The sequence below is a fragment of the Rhamphochromis longiceps genome, linkage group LG1, assembly GCF_057381845.1.
Source record: "Rhamphochromis longiceps isolate RC_006_pf linkage group LG1, R_longiceps_female_GT1.1, whole genome shotgun sequence".
NCBI lineage: Eukaryota > Metazoa > Chordata > Actinopteri > Cichliformes > Cichlidae > Rhamphochromis > Rhamphochromis longiceps.
In genome coordinates, this window is record NC_140557.1 from 31,174,914 (window position 1) to 31,197,850 (window position 22,937).

Below are 22,937 nucleotides of genomic sequence, written 5' to 3' on the forward strand. Positions count from 1 at the left end.
TTAAGTATTTTTGGCTAAATATATTCTTTCTGTTATCTTATACTATTTCTCCTAAATTCTTGTATTTTTGAGAAGTTATCATGTTTCTGGTAAGTTACAATATTTCTGCTAAATTCTGCTATGCTATTGTATTTCTGCCAAGTATTATGTTTCCTCTAAGATATTGCAGTTCTGCTAAGTTATTCCATTTTAGCAAACTTCTTTTGCTTCTGCAAAGTTTTTACAATTTCTGCAACTTTTCAGCTTTTTCAGCTACTTTTTGCATACAGCTTCAGCTTTAAGCATCCACACTGCATTTTCGCAGGAAATGCAAATTTTTCTAGTTATTATTCTAGTTGCTTCCGTACACTTTTTGGCACTTAACTACTTCCACAATTTTCAGCCGATTTTCACCGTTCAAATTTTAAACTATTCTGCTATTTCTGCTAATTTACGCTACGATTTTTGCTATTTTTAACTATTATACTTTTTAAAATATTAAGCTTTTTTCCTTTAATTTGTCCCATTGAAATGAATGGGAAACTTCTGCAATTCTGCTAAAATTTGCTTGTTTTTGAAACTTAACTACTTCCTCATATTTTCACCTAGAACAACCATTCAAACTTTAAAATGTTCACAAATTATTGGGCTATTCAGGTATGATTCAGCTTTTTCAAATGTTTTACTGTTTTACTTTTATGCCTCTTAAAGTTTTGAGTTGCAAAATTGTGATTTTTCACAAAATACATGCGTTGTTATGGTTGCTATGCTCTTGGCTTCCAGTGTGTCACTGAAGGTTTTGCAGTCTTCTCTTCATGTCCGAACAACTGTTTGCTACTTGCTCAATTTTCACTCAACTTCCACAAATTATACATCAAAACGTAGGTATTTTTGCTGGCTTTCAGGAAATGTCACTATCATTGTTGTGGGATTTATAGAATTTTCGCAAATCTCCTCAGACCAACACAATGTCAGAAAACTCTCCATATAAAGTCAATGGAGAGCTTGTTCAAAATCACCGCTGGATTTCTGTAATGAGAGGCATATTCGAATCGTCATATCTCCTTAACGAAGCAAAGTTAAGACATGAGGCTTGTCCCCGAATATCTTCAGACACCCCTGACGCTCACAATTCAAGAATTTCTTTCTCACCTATTACCGTTCTGAAATGAGTTGGACTTGTTTGAGGGTAGGAAATTCGTCCTTCGCTCAGATTTCTTCAGATTTAAAACTCTGGAAATGAACCACTTTTTTCTCTCGTCATAACTTTTTGTTGGATTTCCACAGAGACCTGAAAATTTCCATGATTGTTCACCAAAGCCTGCTGTCTCTTACGGTGAAAGAATGATATCGATACTCCAAATAGATTTCAAGTCACAAAGCGTTGTTTGAGGGCAAGTCAAGGCAGTTTTTGCTTCGCTCTACTCAGTTATGGTGCATTAGAAGTCAAATATCTTTAATAATTCATATTTTAATGATAAATTGTAAACACTGGAAGATTCCCCCATCTCTTCTGAACAAAACGGTGTAAGAATGACCGCTCTAGCCCCTACGGTTTGGAAATTATGGTCATTTGTTTGAGGGGAGTCCTCACTATGAGAAATAGGCTGAAATAATCCTGTGCCTCTCTGTGCTGCGTGTGTAAAAAGAGGCACATGTTTTGGCGGGAAAAAGTACACAGGCTCTCTGATTGGTGGATTCAAATTCAGCAGCTCCCAGGCTGACCTAGAAACTTACTTCTCTCTCCCTGTGCATTTTTTTGCTGATTTTTTCATTTAACAAGTATATTTGAGGGACCCTCAGCATGTTCAGCATTTTTTCAGCTGTCCATTTTGCTTTTCCAATTTTTCTGTTTAACTTATTACTATTGTGCTAAATCATACTGTTTCTGCTATTTTATAAGATTTGTGCTTAATATAGTATTTCTGCTTTTAATAGGATTTGTGCTTAATATAGTATTTCTGCTTTTTATAGAATTTGTGCTTAATATAGTATTTCTGCTTTTTATAGAATTTGTGCTTAATATAGTATTTCTGCTTTTTATAGGATTTGTGCTTAATATAGTATTTCTGCTAAATTATAGTATTTCTGCTTTTTATAGTATTTGTGCTAAAACATAGTATTTCTACTAAATGTAGTATTTATGCTTAATCATAGTATTTCTATATATTTCTGCCAGGTCCCCAGGCAGCCAATCCTCTGTGAGGACTTAGACATTCAAATTTTCAAATCAGGGCCTGCACGGTTTCCCAGCCAATCATATATGTGTCCTGAGGCATTCAAATTTGCATATTGGGGCCTTCATGGCTTCTAAGCCAGCCAATCATATCTGAGGGCTGAGGAATTCAAATCCACAAATCAGGGCCTGCACGGCTTCCCAGGCAGCCAATCATATATGTGGCCTCAGGCATTCAAATTTGCATATTGGGGGAATTCGTGGCTTCTAAGTCAACAAGTCATCCATGTCGTATATCTCTAAAAATTCACATTTTAATGATAAATTGTTAACACTGGAAGATTCCCCCATCTCTTCTGAACAAAACGGTGTAAGAATGACCGCTCTAGCCCCTACGGTTAGGAAATTATGGTCATTTGTTTGAGGGGAGTCGTCACTATGAGAAATAGGCTGCAATAATCCTGTGCCTCTCTCTGCTGCGTGTGTAAAAAGATGCACCTGTTTTGGCGGGAAAAAGTACACAGGCTCTCTGATTGGTGGATTCAAATTCAGCAGCTCCCAGGCTGACCTAGAAACTTACTTCTCTCTCCCTGTGCATTTTTATGCTGATTTTTTCATTTAACAAGTATATTTGAGGGACCCTCAGCATGTTCAGCATTTTTTCAGCTGTCCATTTTGCTTTTCCAATTTTTCTGTTTAACTTATTACTATTGTGCTAAATCATACTGTTTCTGCTATTTCATAAGATTTGTGCTTAATATAGTATTTCTGCTTTTAATAGGATTTGTGCTTAATATAGTATTTCTGCTTTTTATAGAATTTGTGCTTAATATAGTATTTCTGCTTTTTATATGATTTGTGCTTAATATGGTATTTCTGCTAAATTATAGTATTTCTGCTTTTTATAGGATTTGTGCTAAAACATAGTATTTCTACTAAATGTAGTATTTATGCTTAATCATACTATTTCTGCTTTTTATAGGATTTGTGCTTAATATAGTATTTCTGCTAAATTATAGTATTTCTGCTTTTTATAGGATTTGTGCTAAAACATAGTATTTCTACTAAATGTAGTATTTATGCTTAATCATAGTATTTCTATATATTTCTGCCTGGTCCCCAGGCAGCCAATCCTCTGTGAGGACTTAGACATTCAAATTTTCAAATCAGGTCCTGCACGGTTTCCCAGCCAATCATATATGTGTCCTGAGGCATTCAAATTTGCATATTGGGGACTTCATGGCTTCTAAGCCAGCCAATCATATCTGAGGGCTGAGGAATTCAAATCCACAAATCAGGGCCTGCACAGCTTCCCAGCCAGCCAATCATGTATGTGGGCTCCAGGTATTCAAATTTGCATATTGGGGAATTCGTGGCTTCTAAGTCAACAAGTCATCCGTGTCATATATCTCTAAAAATTCATATTTTAATGATAAATTGTCAACACTTGAAGATTCCCCCATCTCTTCTGAACAAAACGGTGTAAGAATGACCGTTCTAGCTCCTACGGTTAGGAAATTATGGTCATTTGTTTGAGGGGAGTCGTCATTATGAGAAATAGACTGCAATGATCCTGTGTCTCTCTGTGCTGCGTGTGTAAAAAGGATGCACCTGTTTTGGAGGGAAAGAGTGCACAGGCTCTCTGATTGGTGGATTCAAATTCAGCAGCTCCCAGGCTGACCTAGAAACTCACTTTTCTCTCCCTGTGTGTGTGTGTGTGTGTGTGTGTGACAGAGAGAGAGAGAGAGAGAGAGAGAGAGAGAGAAAGGCTTTTAATGGGATGATCTCATTCTAAGATTCAAATTCAATATATTTAGACTGGTTGACTGAATTGGATCTTGTGTGTGTGTCTCTCTGTGCATGTGTGTTTTCTTATGTGTACATATTTGTGATTGTGTGGCTGTTATAGATTTTTTTGCTGATTTTTTTCATTTAACAAGTATAGTTGAGGGACCTTCAGCATGTTCATCTTTTTTCAGCTGTCCATTTTTGCTTTTCCAATTTTCCTGTTTAAGTTATTACTATTGTGCTAAATCATACTATTTCTGCTATTTTATAAGATTTGTGCCAAATACCGTATTTCTGCCAAATATAGTATTTCTGATTAATTATAGTTTTTTCTACCAAATCATAGTACAGTATTTCTGCTTTTTATAGGGTTTGTGCTTAATATAGTATTTCTGCTAAATTATAGTATTTCTGCTTTTTATAGTATTTGTGCTAAATTATAGTATTTCTGCCAAATTATAATATTTGTGCTAAAACATAGTCTTAATTTAAAATTACAATATTCATAGTTCATCACAGTGTCTCTGGTAAATCACAATATTTCTGCTCTGTTGTACTATTTTTCTAAATCATAGTGTTTCTGTAATGTTTAAGTATTTTTGGCTAAATATATTCTTTCTGTTATCTTATACTATTTCTCCTAAATTCTTGTATTTTTGAGAAGTTATCATGTTTCTGGTAAGTTACAATATTTCTGCTAAATTCTGCTATGCTATTGTATTTCTGCCAAGTATTATGTTTCTTCTAAAATATTGCAGTTCTGCTAAGTTATTCCATTTTAGCAAACTTCTTTTGCTTCTGCAAAGTTTTTACAATTTCTGCAACTTTTCAGCTTTTTCAGCTACTTTTTGCATACAGCTTCAGCTTTAAGCATCCACACTGCATTTTCGCAGGAAATGCAAATTTTTCTAGTGTAACTTGGATTTCAAAGTGACCAAAGTAACCCACTGTGGCTTTAAAAAAGCACCCTTTACTGCATTTAGGACACACAGGATGAAAATAAATGGATAATATGTGATAAAGTGAGTCTGTGTCATGCGGTCAGTCTGGGGGTGAGTGAAGTGTAGACAGGAGGAAGGCAGAAACGCAGAGCCGTGGTATTTTAAGGCCCGGCACTGACACAAATCCCCTCGGCGCAGACAAGGCAGTAGCAGCTCCCAGGGTCGTGTCGGCAGAGCAATGGGCCAACCCCTCCCAGGCTTAGCATGCTGATACCTCCAAATGCCATCTCTAAAATGCTGGAGAAGTTTATTGCTCTTGAAACGCAGCCCAGAACGCCTTGGCTCCTGCCCCAGGGCAGAGGGAACACAGAAGGGGGGGCCCTTTGGCCAAACACCGCAGCTCCATGCCAGTGCCAGTGTGGCATTCAAACACACCAACCCTCCAGTACACAGCAGGCTATTCCCCAAGCTGGTCCCACAGCTTCTTGAGCTGCCTAATAGAGAAATAATACAGGCTGCTTGTGATAAATGTTTGTCTCTTGGATTATTTATGCAGCGCACATGATTGCAGCATTGCGAGCATTGGCTTTAGCACAGAAGTTAAAAGCCGTTTGGCATCTGCATGGAATGGAGGTCAGTGTGAAACGGAGATTTCTGTATAAACATTTGAGAGATGCCTTTTTCCCCCTCTCCTTTATTTCTCCGACCCTGTCAGAGAGTTGAAAAGGGGAATATTGTATGAAAGGAGTACTTGGCTCTATAGTTAACTTGCCAGTTATGCTTCCTTGCTCCTTTGAAGACACCTGTCAGTGGCCTCATTGAAATGTTTTTACAAAGGCGAGCGGTGGCCGCTCTCCGTGAACCCACCTTAGAGGCTGTCCTTGAAATGAGAGCGAACGTTGTCAGGAGGCCTGTAGCTGTCTGCCAGGCCAATGAGCAAGAAGGACACGGAGTGAAAAATCAATCAGAGAAGACCAACTTCTGTTAGCACTAAAGGCTCCTTTCAGAGAAAAGTGTAGAAACGATACTTATTTTTCTTTCTGCAGCCCCCACGCAGTACATTTTCATTTGCCAGTTCCTTAGTCACTTCAGTTTCCAATCCACCCAGCCAATCTTTACCCTCATCAGTGTTCACTGTGCAGTAGTGGAAGTGGCCAATTTCCAGGGGAAAAAAGGGAAAGAAAATAACACTCCCATATTTAAAGAATTTGCCAGTTTTCCTAAATATGCTGTTGAAACAACACTCAGGGAACTTTAGCCATCGATGGCTCGTCATTGTCTGACGGAGCAGGCTCGTCTTGTTAGTCGCTAATTTAGTCCCCCGGTGGTGTTAACAAGATGGCGCCCACGTGTGAACCCAAATCTCTAAAGAGAGAGATGCTGGTAACGGCTCCTATTCTTACTGGCTGACAACTGCATTTTTTTAAGCACTTAAAACCGTCTTGAGTCGTAAATCGTGTGCCTGGAGGAATTGAAGGCTTCACCAGTGGCTGTCATAAGATATCATGTTTGCTATATACACATCAAGGAGAACTTGAGTAACACGCCTTTGGCAGGCCCGTATCTTAATCTCAACACCATCTCCTTTAAGGCAAAACACCAGAGGGGTTGTTTTAAGGGTGACTGTTTTTTAATGGTGGCATTTAAGGAAGCTGGGATTGTCTTCATACACATTATTTCCAGTAATAACTGCAGTTGGTAAAGATGTCAATTTTCTCCCTTCCTCTGGCTGTTACAAGCTTTGCTTGTTTGTGATCTGCTCATCTACTCCCTCTGCAAGAGTAAACATGCATAGCTGCTTGTTTTTTTCCCCCCCCCTTCTTAGGGAGGAAGAACCTGCTGCATGTGTCTGATAATGTCTAGCTGTGTGGAAAGCATACTAATGCAACCCTCCCTTGCCTCTCAGTGCTGTGAGAGAATTGACCTTCTCACAGGCTGTTATTCTTGTCTGTCGAGAGCGACTTCTCACTTTTACCTCTCGTGAACCGGAGGCTGAACTTTTCAGAGGACTCACTTGAATTCTCTGAAATCTAAAATAAAATCATCAAACGTAGCCTCGTCTGAACCGCTAGTCATCTGTAACTTTTTCTTCTCAGCTTAATGTCGGCAACTTTTTTTTTCTCTCCCTTTTTCTTGTAACAGGGCTTACGACTGCAAAGTTTACAGTGTTCAGTTTCTTCTTTGCCAGGAACTTATTGCACAGAGGATAGTAGAGATGCACAGAATTGACATGAATGTGTTTATGGTGTTTGCTTGTTATGGACAAAATAGCAGATGTAAGAGGGTCAGTTCAACTGTGACTGCCACTGACCTCTCGCATTTCAGGAATGAGGAAGTGTCCCAACTCCTTTATTTAGTGTTTAAACTTCCTGTTTACAGTTGCATGGTTGTAGTCATTGCAGGTCAGACTGGGATAGCTGGATGGAAATGAGACTAAGGTCTCCCAGATCTGTACCGAGGTCAGATTATATTTACATATTGTATTCATGGTCACGTCTGGTTACAGCACATTAGGTTTTGTTTTTATTATGTCACACTGGACTGTGGGTGAAACAGGCCAGGAAAGTGAAAAGAGGCTGGTTCACTGGTTGTTGGTGAAGATTATAGATTAATATTCAGCTGAGGATGTGCTTACACAATGAAGCATTGCAATAGTTGTTAGTTGCCTTTAGAAATACTGGACAGTTAAAAAACTGGATCACTCGGTTGAAGAAAGAATCAGAATCAGAATACTTTATTGATCCCTGGGGGAAATTTATTTTTTGTTACAGTGCTCCATTTTAAACCAACAGAATCTTTTCATAAGGAGAGGCTTCTGGCGGTGACCTTGTGACGAGATGCAAACTTTAATGCTGTCCCCTTCGGGAGAGTTGTAATATTAGCTATAGCTTCCAGTTTCTTTTGGTTGGCAGATGCAGTTCAGTAAAGAGAACATGTTTCCTGCATGGAGTTGGCACACAACAGGGTTGGGGAAATGGTGATTTTTCAGAGAGACATGGCTGCTGAGTTGTTCTTCTCTTCTGTTTTTTTGATGTGTTGAGCACCACAAGGCAAGCATCATCGAGTTCCATTATATTCAAGAGAAGGCAGGCATCTCTACAGCCCAGTATGTCCCAAACTGGACAAGTCACCCCTAAATATTGATGGATTCTGGATGGATCAATTATACTGTAGCCCCCCAAAAGAATGTGTCAGTTTGTATGTTTCAGTGTTTCAGACAAATCCTACAGTTGTTCCCAAATTGCTGTTTGCCCAGCATTTAATGCAAAGGTCAGCCTTAGGAGATTTTGCTCTGACACTGACACAAATGGACAAGCTCGACTTCGTTTTATGAGCCGCACCATGAAAACGGGCTGTTGGAAATGCACTCCCGACACTTGAATGCTCAAACACTTAATTTGTCAAGGTTACAGTTATTGCTCGCGGCAGCACACAGCTATCTTTTATCTTCTCTCCGTAATGAACACTGGCATTTTCTCTCATTGTTCTCACTTTCTTGTCTTCATGCAACCTTGATAAATGGTGCTTTTACTGCACAGAAAATGGTGAATGTTCTTTTTTTTTTTCTTTGTTTTTTTTTGAAGTTCTACATATTTGTATCCAACTGTTTGAAAAGGTGATAATTGCAAGTGCTGGTAATTGTTCACATAAGTATTATTTTTATTTTTTTTTAGGGATTGCCTGGCTTTTAAACTGAAATTCCTTTCACACACTTAGACAAACAGAACCCTTTAATTTGGTGTTTTGGGAGGGGAGTCGTATAACATCGCACCCAGTCATTACATTTTCAAAGATAACAAAGGCATTTTGACAAGGTCAGTCAGTGAAAATGCCGTTAACCCCATTGGATTCCTGTTGAGATGGGGCAAAGCAGGGGTCAGCCAGTGAACCCGTGGCCCTCGCAGATTTCACCAGCAGCAGAGGACCTGATATTTTGGCCCCACTGAGGCCTAATGAAATGTGTTAAGTGGTGAGGAAGGGAGTTTGAAGGCAGGGGTAGGGCATGGTGGACACCATTGCAGCACACAAGCTAAGCAAAGCAAACGGGAAAGTTTGGCGCTTCAGTCGGGGTTCTGTTTGTTGTTCAATAGCATTGAAAGGAAATGAGTGGTGAAATTACAGGTCAATTCCTCTCATTAATGTGGATTTCACTCTGCCATCCTGAGTGACCCTATTAAGGTTGACAGGGGGAGGGAGGGGAGTAAGAGGGGGAATTGCAGGAAACCATGTTTGCTCCACATAATTTCAGACCCTTTTCTTCCACCACACAGCAAGCCTCCCTTTGAAAACAAATCCCAAGTGAACTGCAGTTTCAAAGTACAAGTTGTATTTTTTTGATCTTTGAACGCCAGTCTTGTTTCTTCCCTCGAGACAAATCCAGTGAAGGAAAGAAGGGGGGGGGGAATTGTTGGCCCACACAAACACTCATCTGTAACTCTGTGTGTGTAAACAAATGATCACGCATGGAAAGTTCTCCTTGTGTAATTTGCTTTCTGCCACAGGGAAATTTGTTTGGGTTGTTATGTCGAGGGCTTTCCGTGTTTAGACAGACATGACATTGACATCTTTGTCCTAACGGCTTCAAAATGATTCCAAGGATGAAAGTGTGCAGATAAATTCAAACAGCTTTTCAGTTCCAGCTTTGAAACCTGATCTTGTTACATACCCTTGGGCATATTTTTGATATGGCTAACAAATTCAGTGGATTTCGAAACCCCTGTCAAAACTTTGAGTAGCTGAGTTAAAATTACGCAATGTAAAGTGTAATAAATGTTAAGCATGAAGCATGAAGCATCAGATTTTTTTAATAACCTGCATAAATATTAATTTTCTCAAAGATGGAATAGTTGTGCAATCAGCTACTCATGCCATCAATATACAATAACGGTTGCTTAATGAAGTGTAAATGTCATCTACTCGGTAGTGCAGGAAGAATTTAGAGTGTTGCTCATAAAGTATCATCTACAGTAAATAATTACCAGGACGGAAGAAATTTTGAAACATTTGCAAGATGACAGTTGTGTAATAGAATTTTTAATCCTTGTTGCTTTTAGTATGGGGCAAACCAAGCTTTGTTTATCTCTGACACACTGATACTGTGGAGCTTGCAACTTTACTTACCAAGCTCTGATACAACTACTGAAGTGTCAGCACTGAAAACGTATACCAGTACTCCCCATGATGAGGAGTGAATTTTAATTACTTAGTAAGCAGGTAATACTGTGTCTAATTGATGCACAACATACACACGTAAAGTCTTTTTTTCCTCTTATTTTGATAAATGTTTCAGCACAACTTGTTTAAATGTCCTTGAGGTGTCCCAGATAACATTCAAGGAACTACGTTATTAGCATTCAGAGTAGGTTAGAAGCAGATATCTGAGCTGACCCAGAAGCCAAGGACCGCTGACAGGATTACAGGGTTGCTTGGCTTCAGCATGGGAAAGCAGCCAAAAGGAAGGTACCTCTGTGGGGGAAAAGAGACAACAGCAAACATGGATTATACAAAAGGTCACTGTCACTGACTATGAACTATTGGAGTACAATACACTAATGTGCAAAAGTCTTAAGCCACCCTTCATTTCTTTATATTTTACTTCCAAGTAGCCAGATATAATTGTTTTGGTGTGATTTTGAGCAATAGATCTTTCAAAGTTTTTCTTTGGGCACTGGCTACTTTTTTATTCATTTTCAGTCTAGTCATTGTAACTAACCATTGTTAGAGGAATGTTTGTTTTTTTTAGTTAGCCACTTAACAGTGACCTATTCAGGCAGTAAAAAGTCGCCTAACTAAAGGAATGACAGATAACTTGGCAAAGATTTTTTTTAATTTTAATATCCTTAGATACTTTGTAAGTAGCAGTCCGTAAAAATCAAACAAAACTTGTTTTCATTTCTTTTTAGAATGTATGAAAAATGTTAAAGATAACAGTGTACAATACATAAAATAGTACTTTTTGCACCAACAAGATGATTTTCAAAGAGCTATTAGCTGAAAACCTGGAATATCTCAATGTGGTGTTCAGTGAGTCCTTAAAGAAATCTGAGGAAACGGAAAAGAGGAGGACTAAATAAGCAGCAGGCCTAAAAAAATTATCTGCATGTTGTACAATATCTGAAAGCCATGTTTTTAAGAAATAGGGAGGAAAAATGCAGTAAAGACCTGACATAGGACTTGAGAGATGCATCTGGCCTTTCTACTGTTAACTGAAGTCTCATCAGAAATTATCCCAATTAGAGCTGGGCGATATGAGATTTTTTCATATCACGATATGTTTTTTTCATTTCAGGCGATAACGATATCTATCACGATATAAGCCAAATAACTATATTTGTAAGATTTAAATGTGCCGTTGCTCACAAGTAAAATGTGAAATAATCAGCAGCTTGTTTTTATTTAAATATTTATTTCCCATTATAAGTTCAACAGGGTAGATGTACTTAAGGAACATGAGACTTTTTCAGATAAATAAAGGCAAATATTGCAAACTACACAAAAGGCAGCCGCTAAAGCGTTTAAGTTTCAAAATAGAACAAATGAAACAGACTCAATTGTCAATTCCACTTAGAAACAAAATATTAATTCTAAAAATAAATCTTAGTTTGTTTTACAGAAGAACAGACAAAACTGACTAACTTTTGTCAATATCAAATAAACTGAGAACTGAAAGGAAATTCTCAATCTCTCCTTGTTGTATAGCTGAGCTTTTCAAACAGTTTTAACAGTTACTTTAGTCTGACAAAAGCCGAATGACGAATTAGCGCTTCCAGTCAGAGACTGAGGCTACGTCCACACGTACACGGGTATTTTTGAAAACTGAGATTTTCCGTTTTCGTTTTAAAAAATAATCCCGTCCACACATAAAGGCAGAAATGAAGGAAAACGCTGCTATGAACATGCCAAAGCAGCAGGTGGCGCTAGATTCCTAACCGTGCCGAAATGCTGGCCAATCAGAAGTCTAGAAGCCTCGGTGGGAAAAAGTAAACAAAGCTGGGGCATAGAAGCAGAACCGAGTCGTATGTGTGGACGGACAGTAACTGTGTGTATATGTAAGCATTTAAACACTGCAGAGAGTAGAATTAACAGTATTGTAGAAATTCATTTCACCGAAACAATAACGTGGCGCACAGTGTGACGCATGCACCAGTTTATTGTATTTCCAGACTTGCTTTCGGCACAATTTACAGTGCACGCTACTCTGTTTTTTGTCAGACTTGAAATAGCCGAAATACCTTCACACTACGGAACTTCTATGGCTCTTCCGTTCGACAATCTCTCCGGCATTGGAACCATCATCTGTTTTCTCTTCGGTCACGCTCGGTTGATTTTTCTAGTCGGCACACTCATTTCCTCCATTACGCGCTGGCTCCATTACCCGCTGGCTGCTTCCCAAACAAACACACGTGCGGCTTGGCACTTGTGCTGTACGTAACAAGTCACGCGACGTGACGCTGCGGCTGTGATTGGTTCGGCTCTGCGCTGAATTTGGATTGGCTGACTTTTTTTTTTTTTTTTTTTTTTTTTAAGAGGACAAGAGCGGCGAGGTCTATCGCGATAGCTTAATTTCTCTATCGAGTAAAAGTTATATCGCGATACATATCGTTATCGTTCTATCGCCCAGCTCTAATCCCAATGAAAGGGTGGCTGTCAAGAAGCCATTCTTTAGGAAGGGAAATAGGGAGAAACGGCCAGGTTATGCCAAATTACACAAGAACTCTACTGAAAATCTGTGTCAACAGGTCTAATGGAGTGATGAATGTAAATTTGGACATTTTTATTTCAAATCAGTGTTACTATGTACAGAGGAGGTCAGAAGAGAGGTGAGTGTCTACAGCCACACACAGAGGAACACCTCAACATTACTGAAGTAGTGTTGGATCATCTTGACAAAGAACTGAACAAAAGGCAGCCAATATCCAAAGTAGAGCTGGTATTAAGAAATACCAAGAAAGCTTGCCTAAGAGAGTTCAGGCTGTGTTGAAGAGTAAAGGCGCATACAAAATATCGGCTTACCAGGGTCATACAATTAAAACTATCAAGTACCTTAGGCTTGATGTAGACTTCTGTGGGAAATCTGCATCCTAACCTTCTTAGTAACCAGAAACTCCTTTTATCTGGTGCACGTCAGGTTAAATACAAGGTCGTGACGTAGGGTTAAAATGGGGTTCTGGTAGATCTGATGTAGAAGTATAGTTCACGTGTTGCTGTGATATTGTTAATGATGCTGTTTGTCATCACTGAAGGAAGCATACAATGATAAACACATTCTTTATGACCCTCTGACACTTCCTGTTGCATCCCCAATAGATTTCCAGAATGTTTTGCATTTTATAGTATAATTAAGGTATCAATTGACCCTTTGCTCTGACCGCTCATAATATTTCTTTCCAATCAAATCGGCAAGCTATTTAGACTGCAAATGCAAATTGATCACGCCATCTATTCTCATCACCCGTCCTCCACTTTGCCTACACGAGGTTAAACATTTGAAACCCTACGCTGTGATCTGCTTTTCACTGGCTGTCACATGATAGCTGTAGCTGAGGGAAAGATGGGGAAATTCCTGAAGAAAATCTCATGCAAAACAGCCAGTGTCAAATAGATTGTGGCTTAAGATTTATTTTCCAACAAGACAGCGATGCTTATCACAAGATAAAATGCGGCGTGGAATTTCTTCAGAACAAGATTGTCAAAGACCTTGATAACTGAGCTCAGACCTGAGTTGTGATGGAAAACCTTTGTAGTGGCTCAAAAATGGTTTAAGAGATACCACTCATTCACTTTGATTGAGCTCGAGTAAATCTGTGTAAAGCTTAATATATGTGTCGCTTTCTCTTCCAGGCGGTCGTGTCAAAATTCTTATTGACTCAAGCAAATGGCAAAGAAATGTGTATCTGAAAATGCTTTTTTTCCCTTTTAAGTGTCTCAATCAGTGCTGCTGGCATTACTAACACTTAATTCCCTCTTAAGCTCATGCATTGTTCCAGCGACTGAAGACACAGTCAAACATAAAGACCAAATGCTAATTTTAAATCATTTAACAACTCGTAGTGTAATTTCTAAACCCTTCTCTAGAGAACGCCGGGAAGGCTATATCCTGCAGATCATGAAAGGCCACTCATTCATTTGCCCTGCCTTGATTTACATCCTGCCACGACCAGCTGCCAGAGCCATTTTGTGCTGGAGTGTTTGGAGAGCTTAGGGGGGTGGGGAGAGGGTGCTGTTGAAGGCGTTTCAGAAAGGGTCTGGGTTCTTTTAATGTGACAGAAATCTGAACTGGAGAACCTCTCTTTACGCAACACACAGACACACACACAAATGACATTTGCAGTTGGATCTTGCCTGGACCCAACATTCATGCTTTTGAGCCATAGATTGAAGGAAGAGACTTGTAGCCAAGTGTCAGCAGGTTCCTGTAAACATATATAAATGCCTTATACACTCGCTGCTTTATGCCAGAGGCAGCAAGAGAAAAATGAGGTCTGAACTGTGACTTGAACTGTGTGTGTGTGTGGGAGGGGAAAAGATTGTAAGCCAGGGATGGTTATACCATTGAAAAGAGGAAATGAGGGTGAGGGTGAAGGAGAGAGGGAAAATGGGGTGAGCAAGAGAGGTTTCCTAAGCTAATAAAATGTTCGGAGGGATGGAAGCTGCCAGCCAGCATTCCTGTGCCATTAGATAAGTTAGCTCACTGCAGCCTCCAGTTTCTCTGCAGTGCTGAAGTGGCAAGCTGAGGTCACCAGCAGAGAGAGAGGGGGGATGGTGTGGGCAATAAATTCAGAATGTGTTTGTGCACAGTCGTTGCTCCTGAACCACTGTAGCCGTTTGGTTGATGATTCACTTCTGAATTTACGGGTCAAATCTTCGGATTATCCTTCGTTTGCCTGCCGTCGCAGCGTCCATTTAAAACGACCTTCAACAGGAGCCGCCGTGTGGAATGTGGCTTGAATTAATATGAAACGTACTCCCGCAGTTAAACATCCACGTACAAGGATTTTAGTTAATGCAATCTTAAACGAATCTTAATTTTATCTCTAATGTTAGAATCTCTCATTTTAGACTGTAAAACGTGAGCTCAGGTGTCACACTTAGCACAAGTGGGATCGTGTAGCTCACACCGAATGCTACAGTATTCACATGAGCCAAATAGGCAACGCAGAAGCGTCTAAGTGTGACAGATTGCTGGAATGCCACTGAAGTCAAGTAGCTTTCTTTGCACATTGTCAGAAAGAGCCATCCTCACTGAAATCTGTTGAGCCCAGGAGCTTGTTGCTTGTTTTTCATAAGCTGTGGTACTGCCTCTACATTCTCTCCAAGGTTGTAAATTTTTGGGCTACAAAGCGAGATAGAAGTTTTGCCGAAAATATTTGCATCTAAGTAATTGTCCCTCAGGGAACTCTCTTGTACTTTGAGATGGCTTATTTAAATCGAATGGGTGTTGTGTGAGTATTTCCCGGTAAAATCTATGCGATCGTTCTCAGCGAGACCTGCTGCAAGTGTCTATTTTTACAGGTTTTACAATACCGACTGCAGCTGAGTCTGTTCCAAGTCATTTAGAAGATATCAGTCAGTCTTGCCCCCACGGCTTTACTGTGTGAAGAAGATTAAAAAAAGGATCCTTTGAATTGTAAAACTGTCTTCCATATGACACCCTTTAGCGAAGATTAACACAGTGCACAGTGGCTGTAGCATCATTTTCCTTACATTTTGCTGTTATGTAGGGACTTCGCAGTAAAATATTCTGTTTGGTATATGAGCTGTATTTTATCCACTTCCTTTAATATATTCTAATAGGTGGTGTAAGATAAATATGTAAATCTTTGATCCTTTGTTTTACAGGCATGCTAGTGGTCAATGTTACTTGGAGAAACAAGACATATGTGGGCACCCTGTTGGACTGTACACGGCATGACTGGGCTCCCCCGAGGTAAGATGCATGGCTCTGTGCAATTCTTTATTATTATTATTATTATTAGAGAAAGCAGGGTTTGCATACTATTACTTTTACTCTCCAACATTTGGTGCTCGGCCTCTTAACCCTTTCATATTCTGTTTGATATAAATGTGCTGTAGCAGAGTCAGGCTTGAGGATATAAAACCTAATGCATCAACTTGCCATTGGACCTACAAGTACATGTTAGTCCTTACGTTGAGCCTGGAGAAACAGGATTCATTAGCAAACAGCTGATGTCCCAGGAGGCAGTAGTAGAAGATACAAAGATACTCTAATTAGCCAGATTGCAGAATCCACTCAGTGAACTGACAGCTTTTCCTCAACGCTATAACGTTCTTTATCACAACGGCTGCAATTTCTTAGATCACTGTTATGTGGGTGGTAGCATGAGGTGTTGTTGTAATTTCTGGGTATTTGCCTTTGTTATGCAAAATACACAGTGTGTGGATTGTACCAGGCACACTCGCTTTCATTTGAAACACCCGCACTGTATCTAAGTGTAAATATAAATCTATATTTGAAATGCATGGTTAAGTGCAACAGAAAAAAATCTAATGAAATCAAGGATAAACCAGTGCTAATGGAAAACAAGAAGAGGCTGTATAATACTAATGTATCACAGTATATTACAATAATGCTCAGTACATGTTGTTTGCTGTGCTGCATTTGGACTGAGATAATCTTGCATTTGCAGCACAACCACATTAGGGACAAGCCATGAATAAATCAGAAAGCCTTTAACAGACTGAATGTAAACTTGGGCTTGTAATGTGTCTAAATTCCAGTACCAGTCAGTCTACCGATATATTCACATCCCCTGCTGAGGTTGAAATTTTTTTGGAGAGACTTGCAGGGGAAGCTGTGAGTCATACTAGCCCTGTGTCTGACTTTGTCACAGACTGCTAACCTTCACTGCCGTGCTGAAGATAATTGCATTACTGTTATGGAGAGATAAGGCCAAACTGCTATTTTAAGTATTTGAATGACTGCGTGTTTTGATTACCAAAGCAGCTCGAATGTTCATGGCTGTCTTTTCCAATGTTGCTTACATGTCTTTCATTAGGAATGTCATGTTGCTTTGTTTAAAGTGCTTACTCACTTGTTCAGCACCAAATATCAAGTTTATTATGTTACAAGAGGAAAAAGAGGGGGACAATAGTGTATCTATTTTAGTATGAGTGACATTGTTTATTGTAACTTTAACTCTCCGCCATTATTGTCCGTGCCAATAAAGTTATTACCGATGGGACTAGATAACCTTGTATATGACATTGCAAGTGAAAATATAAACAAGTCATCCTCATAATAGTTTTAATATTGGTCTGGCCAAGCACAACCCTACAGCTTGTTTGTGGAGAGATTAAAAAAGAACAAAAAAGAAAGCTTTAAAACCATTGCTTTAAAGGTCCTTAGAGAGCATTACAGTTGCCAGAAACTGACCCTTTTTTCCTAGTAATGAGGGCAACAGCGGTTTGCCTTCCAGATACAAGTGTATTTATCATAAAATCATTTGTGACATCTTAATTACACACGGGTGATTTCCATTAAGCGAAAACAACTGACTGCACCGCTGATGAGATTTGTCATTTTTCTTGACAGGCTGTTCTTGTCATAAAGCCAATTATATTTAGAGTAATTTAATGGTGTGAAATAATAAAATGAAAGTTGAATGAGGTATTGATTGAAGTAGTATTATTAGGTTTCCACAATGTTAATTTTCAAAAATCATTAGTCAAATTTCCTCTATATTATGTACCATAATGTTGATAATTGGCACTTGACAATACAAATCTAAATGCGATCTTTTAACACTGTTGCAGGTTTTGTGAATCCCCTACAAGTGATCTGGAGATGAGGAATGGTCGCGGTCGGGGTAAACGAATGAGACCGAATAGCAACACTCCTCTCAACGAAAACAGCAACTCATCAGACAGCAAGGGCACCACCAATAATAAGACACGCGCAGCCTCTAACAGCAAGGGTCGGAGGGGCAGTCAGACACCATCAGAGCGCCGTACCCCACCAAACAGCAACACCGAGGACATCAAGGCCAGTCCCTCTTCAGCCGGAAAACGAAAGACCAAGCCAACCTCAGACATGGAACCCAATTCCAGTTCAGAGGACACAAAAGGCAACAAACGCATGCGGACAAATTCCAACAGTGGAGGGGTGGGACCTACAGGCCTTCCTATCCCTTCTATTAAGACTGAGCCACTTCCACCTCCCCTCGATCGTAGCTGCCCTTCCCCTGTTCTTATTGACTGCCCACACCCTAACTGCAACAAAAAGTACAAGCACATTAACGGTCTCAAGTACCACCAAGCCCGCGCTCACAATGATGATGACATTAAGTTGGACTTAGATGGTGACAGCGAATATGGGGAGGACTCAACTCTCCATCCTGAACCAGGAAACTGTAATGGAGCATCTATCTCTCAGAAAGGATGCCTGTCTCCAGCACGTTCAGCCACTCCAAAAGGCAGGAACTTTGATGCTCAAAGTCCTTCTCCATCTCCTGGCAAGTTTGGTTCAAAACAGAGTAAAAAGAAAATTGCTGAAACGGATGCTGAAACAGGCGGTACACCGATGGATGGGTGTGAGGATGGGCCTTGCCTCACAGATGAGGCTAGTAACGATGGTATAGATGATAAGAGAGGATCGGAGAAGTCTAAAAAGGCTAACACAAGTGCAAAAACAGATAAGAAAAACTTGAAGTCACCACGGCCAATTGGCCCTGGCCCAACAGCAACCCAGCAGATTTACTCTTTTCCTCCTGGAAACCCAAATTCTTCCCCGGGGCTTACCCAAATGATGCAAGGAATCCCTAAGAGTCCCCAAATGAAAGGCACACAGCCTAAACCCCCTGCCATTGGAGATCCTGCCTCCAGTAGCTCCAAAGACAAGAAGAAGAAAGACAAAAAGAAAAAAGATGGTGGAAAGGAAGCTGATAGCCCCAAGCCTCCAGGAAAGGGAGGAAAACTGGAGGAAGGAAAGCTTCCGTACTCAGAGCCTTGCGATCAGGGGAGTAAGGGGGAAGGGCTTCTTAACGGCTCGTCAGAAACTCATCAAAGTCGCTTGGCCAGTATAAAGGCTGAAGCTGACAAGATTTACAGCTTTTCTGACAACGCCCCAAGCCCATCCATTGGTGTTGCCAGTCGAATAGATGGTAGTGGGATTCCACAGACTCTCACGCCACTTCACGTAGTGAACCAGAATGGTGCTGACAACTCTTCAGTCAAAACCAACAGCCCAGCATATTCAGACATTTCAGATGCTGGTGAAGATGGTGAAGGGAAACTAGAAGCTGTTAAAGTCAGGACAGAGGACCAAGCCATCAGGGAAAGTGTCAAAAAGGCACTGTTTCCAAATCAGACACCCAACAAAGATTCTCCTTACTATCCTGGGTATGACACTTATTACTCACCCAATTATGTCAACCCCAGTCCTGGTGGGCCCAATCCAGGTACAACAGCTGCCGAAGGTCAGGTAAAGATTAAAAGGGATGATGAGCAGGATCAAGTTGAGGAAAAAGTCAAGGTTGAGGTTCATGAAGATCGCAAACCTGACAGCACTGCTCCTGCACAACAGCAGCAGCAACCCTCAGTCATCCAACAGCGATCTAACATGTACATGCAGCCTCTGTACTACAACCAGTATGCTTACGTCCCTCCGTACGCATACCATCCTGATCAAGCCTACCTGATGAGCACTAACCCAGCCTACCGGCAACCGTATGAGGAACGCCAGCGACAGATGGCTGAGCAGCATCGTGCTGCTGAGAAGAAGTCAGATGTGGCCATGAAAGAGCGAGAATCTTCCATGAAGGATGAGTGGAAACAAAAAAGCCTGATGCCGCCAAGCCTTTCCAAAACCCCAAGTCAGTCAGACCTTGGAAAGGTGCAGCAGCAACCAAGCAAATCCAGGGATTCCCCCTCTGAGCCGACCTCCAAATCCATGGGAACCATAAAGGGGGAGGACTCAAAGTCCCAACAACCCGAGGGACTAAAGATGAAGCTGACTGAAGGAGGTCACCATGGAAAGGAAGATCCCAAGCAAGCACTTGAATCCAGAGGTCAGGCAGGGCTGGAGCAGGCCATGTGGTTCAGACAGGTAAGTAGCAGTCCAGTTCAACAGTGCTACAATATGTTTGTAAAACTGTTTTGATAATGCTTTGTGAGGTATGCACCACTCTAGTATGGTGATAGTGATTTTAGATGACTTGGAGCTTCTTTTCTGCCCCTAGCAGTACCCTGAGAGCCAGAAGTCTCAAGCAGAAGATGAGCACCAGCAACAACATGCTCGATGGAAAGACCGGGAACATGATCGTAAATTGAAGGATGAAAGGCCCAGGCCCAAGGACAGTCAAAGTGGGCCCAAGGAGGACAGCAAAGAGAGCAGTGATCCCAGAATCACTTCTGAAGATCATCGTGCTATGAGCAAAGACTCTCGTTCTAATCCCCACATGCAGTTCTCATCACCACTAGCACAGCACCAAGGCTACATGCCCTACATGCATGGTTACCCCTACGGACAAGGCTATGACCCCAACCACCCTGGATACAGGGGAATGCCTTCGGTCATGATGCAGAATTACCCAGGTATGACCTTGGATTTCTTCCAAATACAAGCAATTATGAAATGTAGCATGAAAAAATGAGAATTTTTGCTCGTTTACTTTGTGATAATGCAGTTTATATAAAGATTGTTGGCTGAATCTGTGAGGGTTTCTGATTAGTTTATTCTTCTTCTTTTCCATCATAAAAACAGCACTTTTTGTGTTGTTTCACTGGTAATTGTGGTAATATTTAATAGCTTCATGAAATAATTGCAGTCCTTTGGTACAGTTTGTTAGAAATGAAGCATGGCAATGGAGTAATTTTCAAGGCAATTACATGATTTAAGTCAAAGAATGATTCTACTCCCTAAGAGGCTATCAATAAAATTACATGTGTTGAAAATGGTGTAGAGTGGGGAAAAATTGCATTCACTTGATTTTGCAGGATTGCTTGCACTTATAAATACTAGTAGCATGGTTGAATTTGTGTTAATCCACACATTCCTGGAGGATCTGATGTAAATAGCCCAAATATTAGTCTTTATGTAGAGTAAATAAGAGTAGTGTTTTTATACCAACCTGGATGTCAGTGAAGAATACGGATGAGAATTGATAAGAATTTAGCGATTCTGATTCTATTATTGATTGTCTTTTGGGTTCTCATTCGCTCTGTTTTTAGAGTCGCCACCAAAATTACATTCATGCAAATGTATTGCATGCTGTGGGTCAAATGTTTGTGCGTTTTTGTTGAAGCTTTTACCCTCATTGCTGTGATCAGTGTTGGAGTCGTGACTCAAAGTCATTATTACATTTTATTTCTTAAAAGTAATGCACTACATTACTTAATTACTCCCAGAGAAAAAGTAATTTGTTATACTATTCGTTACATTACTTTAATGTCACTCTGTAAAATAGTTGAAACCCACCGTTTTATAATCACCATTTAACAAAATAAACCTGAGGCTACAACCCCACACACCAATGAGAACATGGACCTCTAAGACCTTTCTCTTAGTAAAAAAACAAAGCTGACCGCACAAAGCACAGAGGAAAACCAGCACAAAAAGCAATCACCGCACTGATTCTGCTTTGGCAAGTGCAAGAACCAATAACTGGGATCGATAGGGAATAGCCAGACTAACAATTCCAAGGAATTGGTCTACTGAGAACTAGTTTTCTATGAAAACCGGTTCTCGATTCCCATCCCTAGTGAAGAGATATGTGAGCTGTGCAACTAAGTGGTTAGTTACCAATGTGTAACTATTACTTTGTAATCTTAACAGTATTTATCTTAATTTTGTATTCCATATAAACCTGAATATGTGGATCACTAATCTTCTTTGTCACTCTCAGGTTCTTATCTACCTGGAGGTTATCCCTTTTCCCCATATGGGAGTAAAATTGCCGGAACCGAGGAAGGCAGTGACAAATCTCGTGCTAGCCCTACTGTCACCAAAACGGCAACAGACTCGAAAGCCCTGGACAACCTACATCTGCATACCAGCCAGTACAAGAGCAAATCCCCCACAGTAGGTGACAAGCCACCCCACGACAGGGAAAGAGAGCAGGACAGGGGAGCTTCGGGAGACAGGGATCGGGAGAGGGAGCGAGATGTGGACCGACCGCGATCCTCACCCTCCCAGCGGATCATGCCCTCTCACCACCACCTGGGATATCCCCTGCAATATGACCTGTCCTACGCCACAGGTAAATCAGTCATCCCATTTCACTGTAGATACAATGTTCACTTCTTTCAGATGCAGCAGACTGTTAGAGTAAATTAAACATGTGACCATCGGGTCTTCTAAAAACGAGCATAAGAAGGAAATATACTTTAACTGCTTGTCAGCCATCAAGCAGCAACCCCTTCCTTGTACCCACCACCAGCAACCGACAGGGAGGCAAAACACAAGCCTACCGAGAGCAGCATTTTCAAACAAATGCAGGTGGCAGATAATGTGCGTCACACAGCAGCTCATCTTAAAAAAGCTCAGGCAGCAAGTTAGGAGTACGTGCAGAGATGTAGAATGTCATTTAAAAGTAAAACTGTATGTTTCTTTGTCATGGCTTTATATGTCATGGCTTCCAGAAAGATGCAGCAACCTGTAAAAAAACCAAAACCAAAAAAACAAAGCCCTCACTTCTCTGTTGCAATCTAGTCAAATATGCAGCACTTTTAGCCTCTCAGCTCATCCATTCCTAAGTAGGTCCTCTGAGGACAACTGGATCATGGTGTTGATAATAGAGATGTTGAATGAGCCCAAGACACAAGTCCACTGCAGACTGCACTGACATCTAGTGGCAGCTCAGTCAAATTACAGTGAATTTGACAAATGCCTCTGTTCTTCCATTGCAAATGTGTTGCCTGTATTAACATTAAGTACAGTTTTAACAAAAAGTTTTGATGTTAAATGTTTGTATCAAGCTTCTTTAGGATGGAGTCACTGTTAAATGGGCGACCGTGGCTCAGGGGGTTGGGAATCGCATCTGTAACCGGAAGGTCGCCGGTTCAATCCCTGGGCCCTCTGTCCTGGTCGTTGTGTC

At 40.5% G+C, this 22,937-nt stretch overlaps 1 protein-coding gene across 4 annotated transcripts in view; it reads left to right on the plus strand.

Moving 5' to 3' along the window:
- The window catches only part of znf609b (zinc finger protein 609b), a 90,197-nt gene that overhangs the window by 63,823 nt on the left and 3,437 nt on the right, over positions 1–22,937 (plus strand). For 3 of the 4 annotated variants that reach the window (XM_085406001.1, XM_085405983.1, XM_085405975.1), the window contains exons 4-7: positions 15,724–15,811; positions 17,659–19,948; positions 20,082–20,436; positions 21,747–22,100. In XM_085406001.1, the coding sequence (XP_085262127.1) occupies positions 15,724–15,811; positions 17,659–19,948; positions 20,082–20,436; positions 21,747–22,100 (3,087 nt within the window). The remainder of the gene's footprint in view (positions 1–15,723; positions 15,812–17,658; positions 19,949–20,081; positions 20,437–21,746; positions 22,101–22,937) is intronic. The other variant, XM_085405992.1, reaches the window with a different exon arrangement.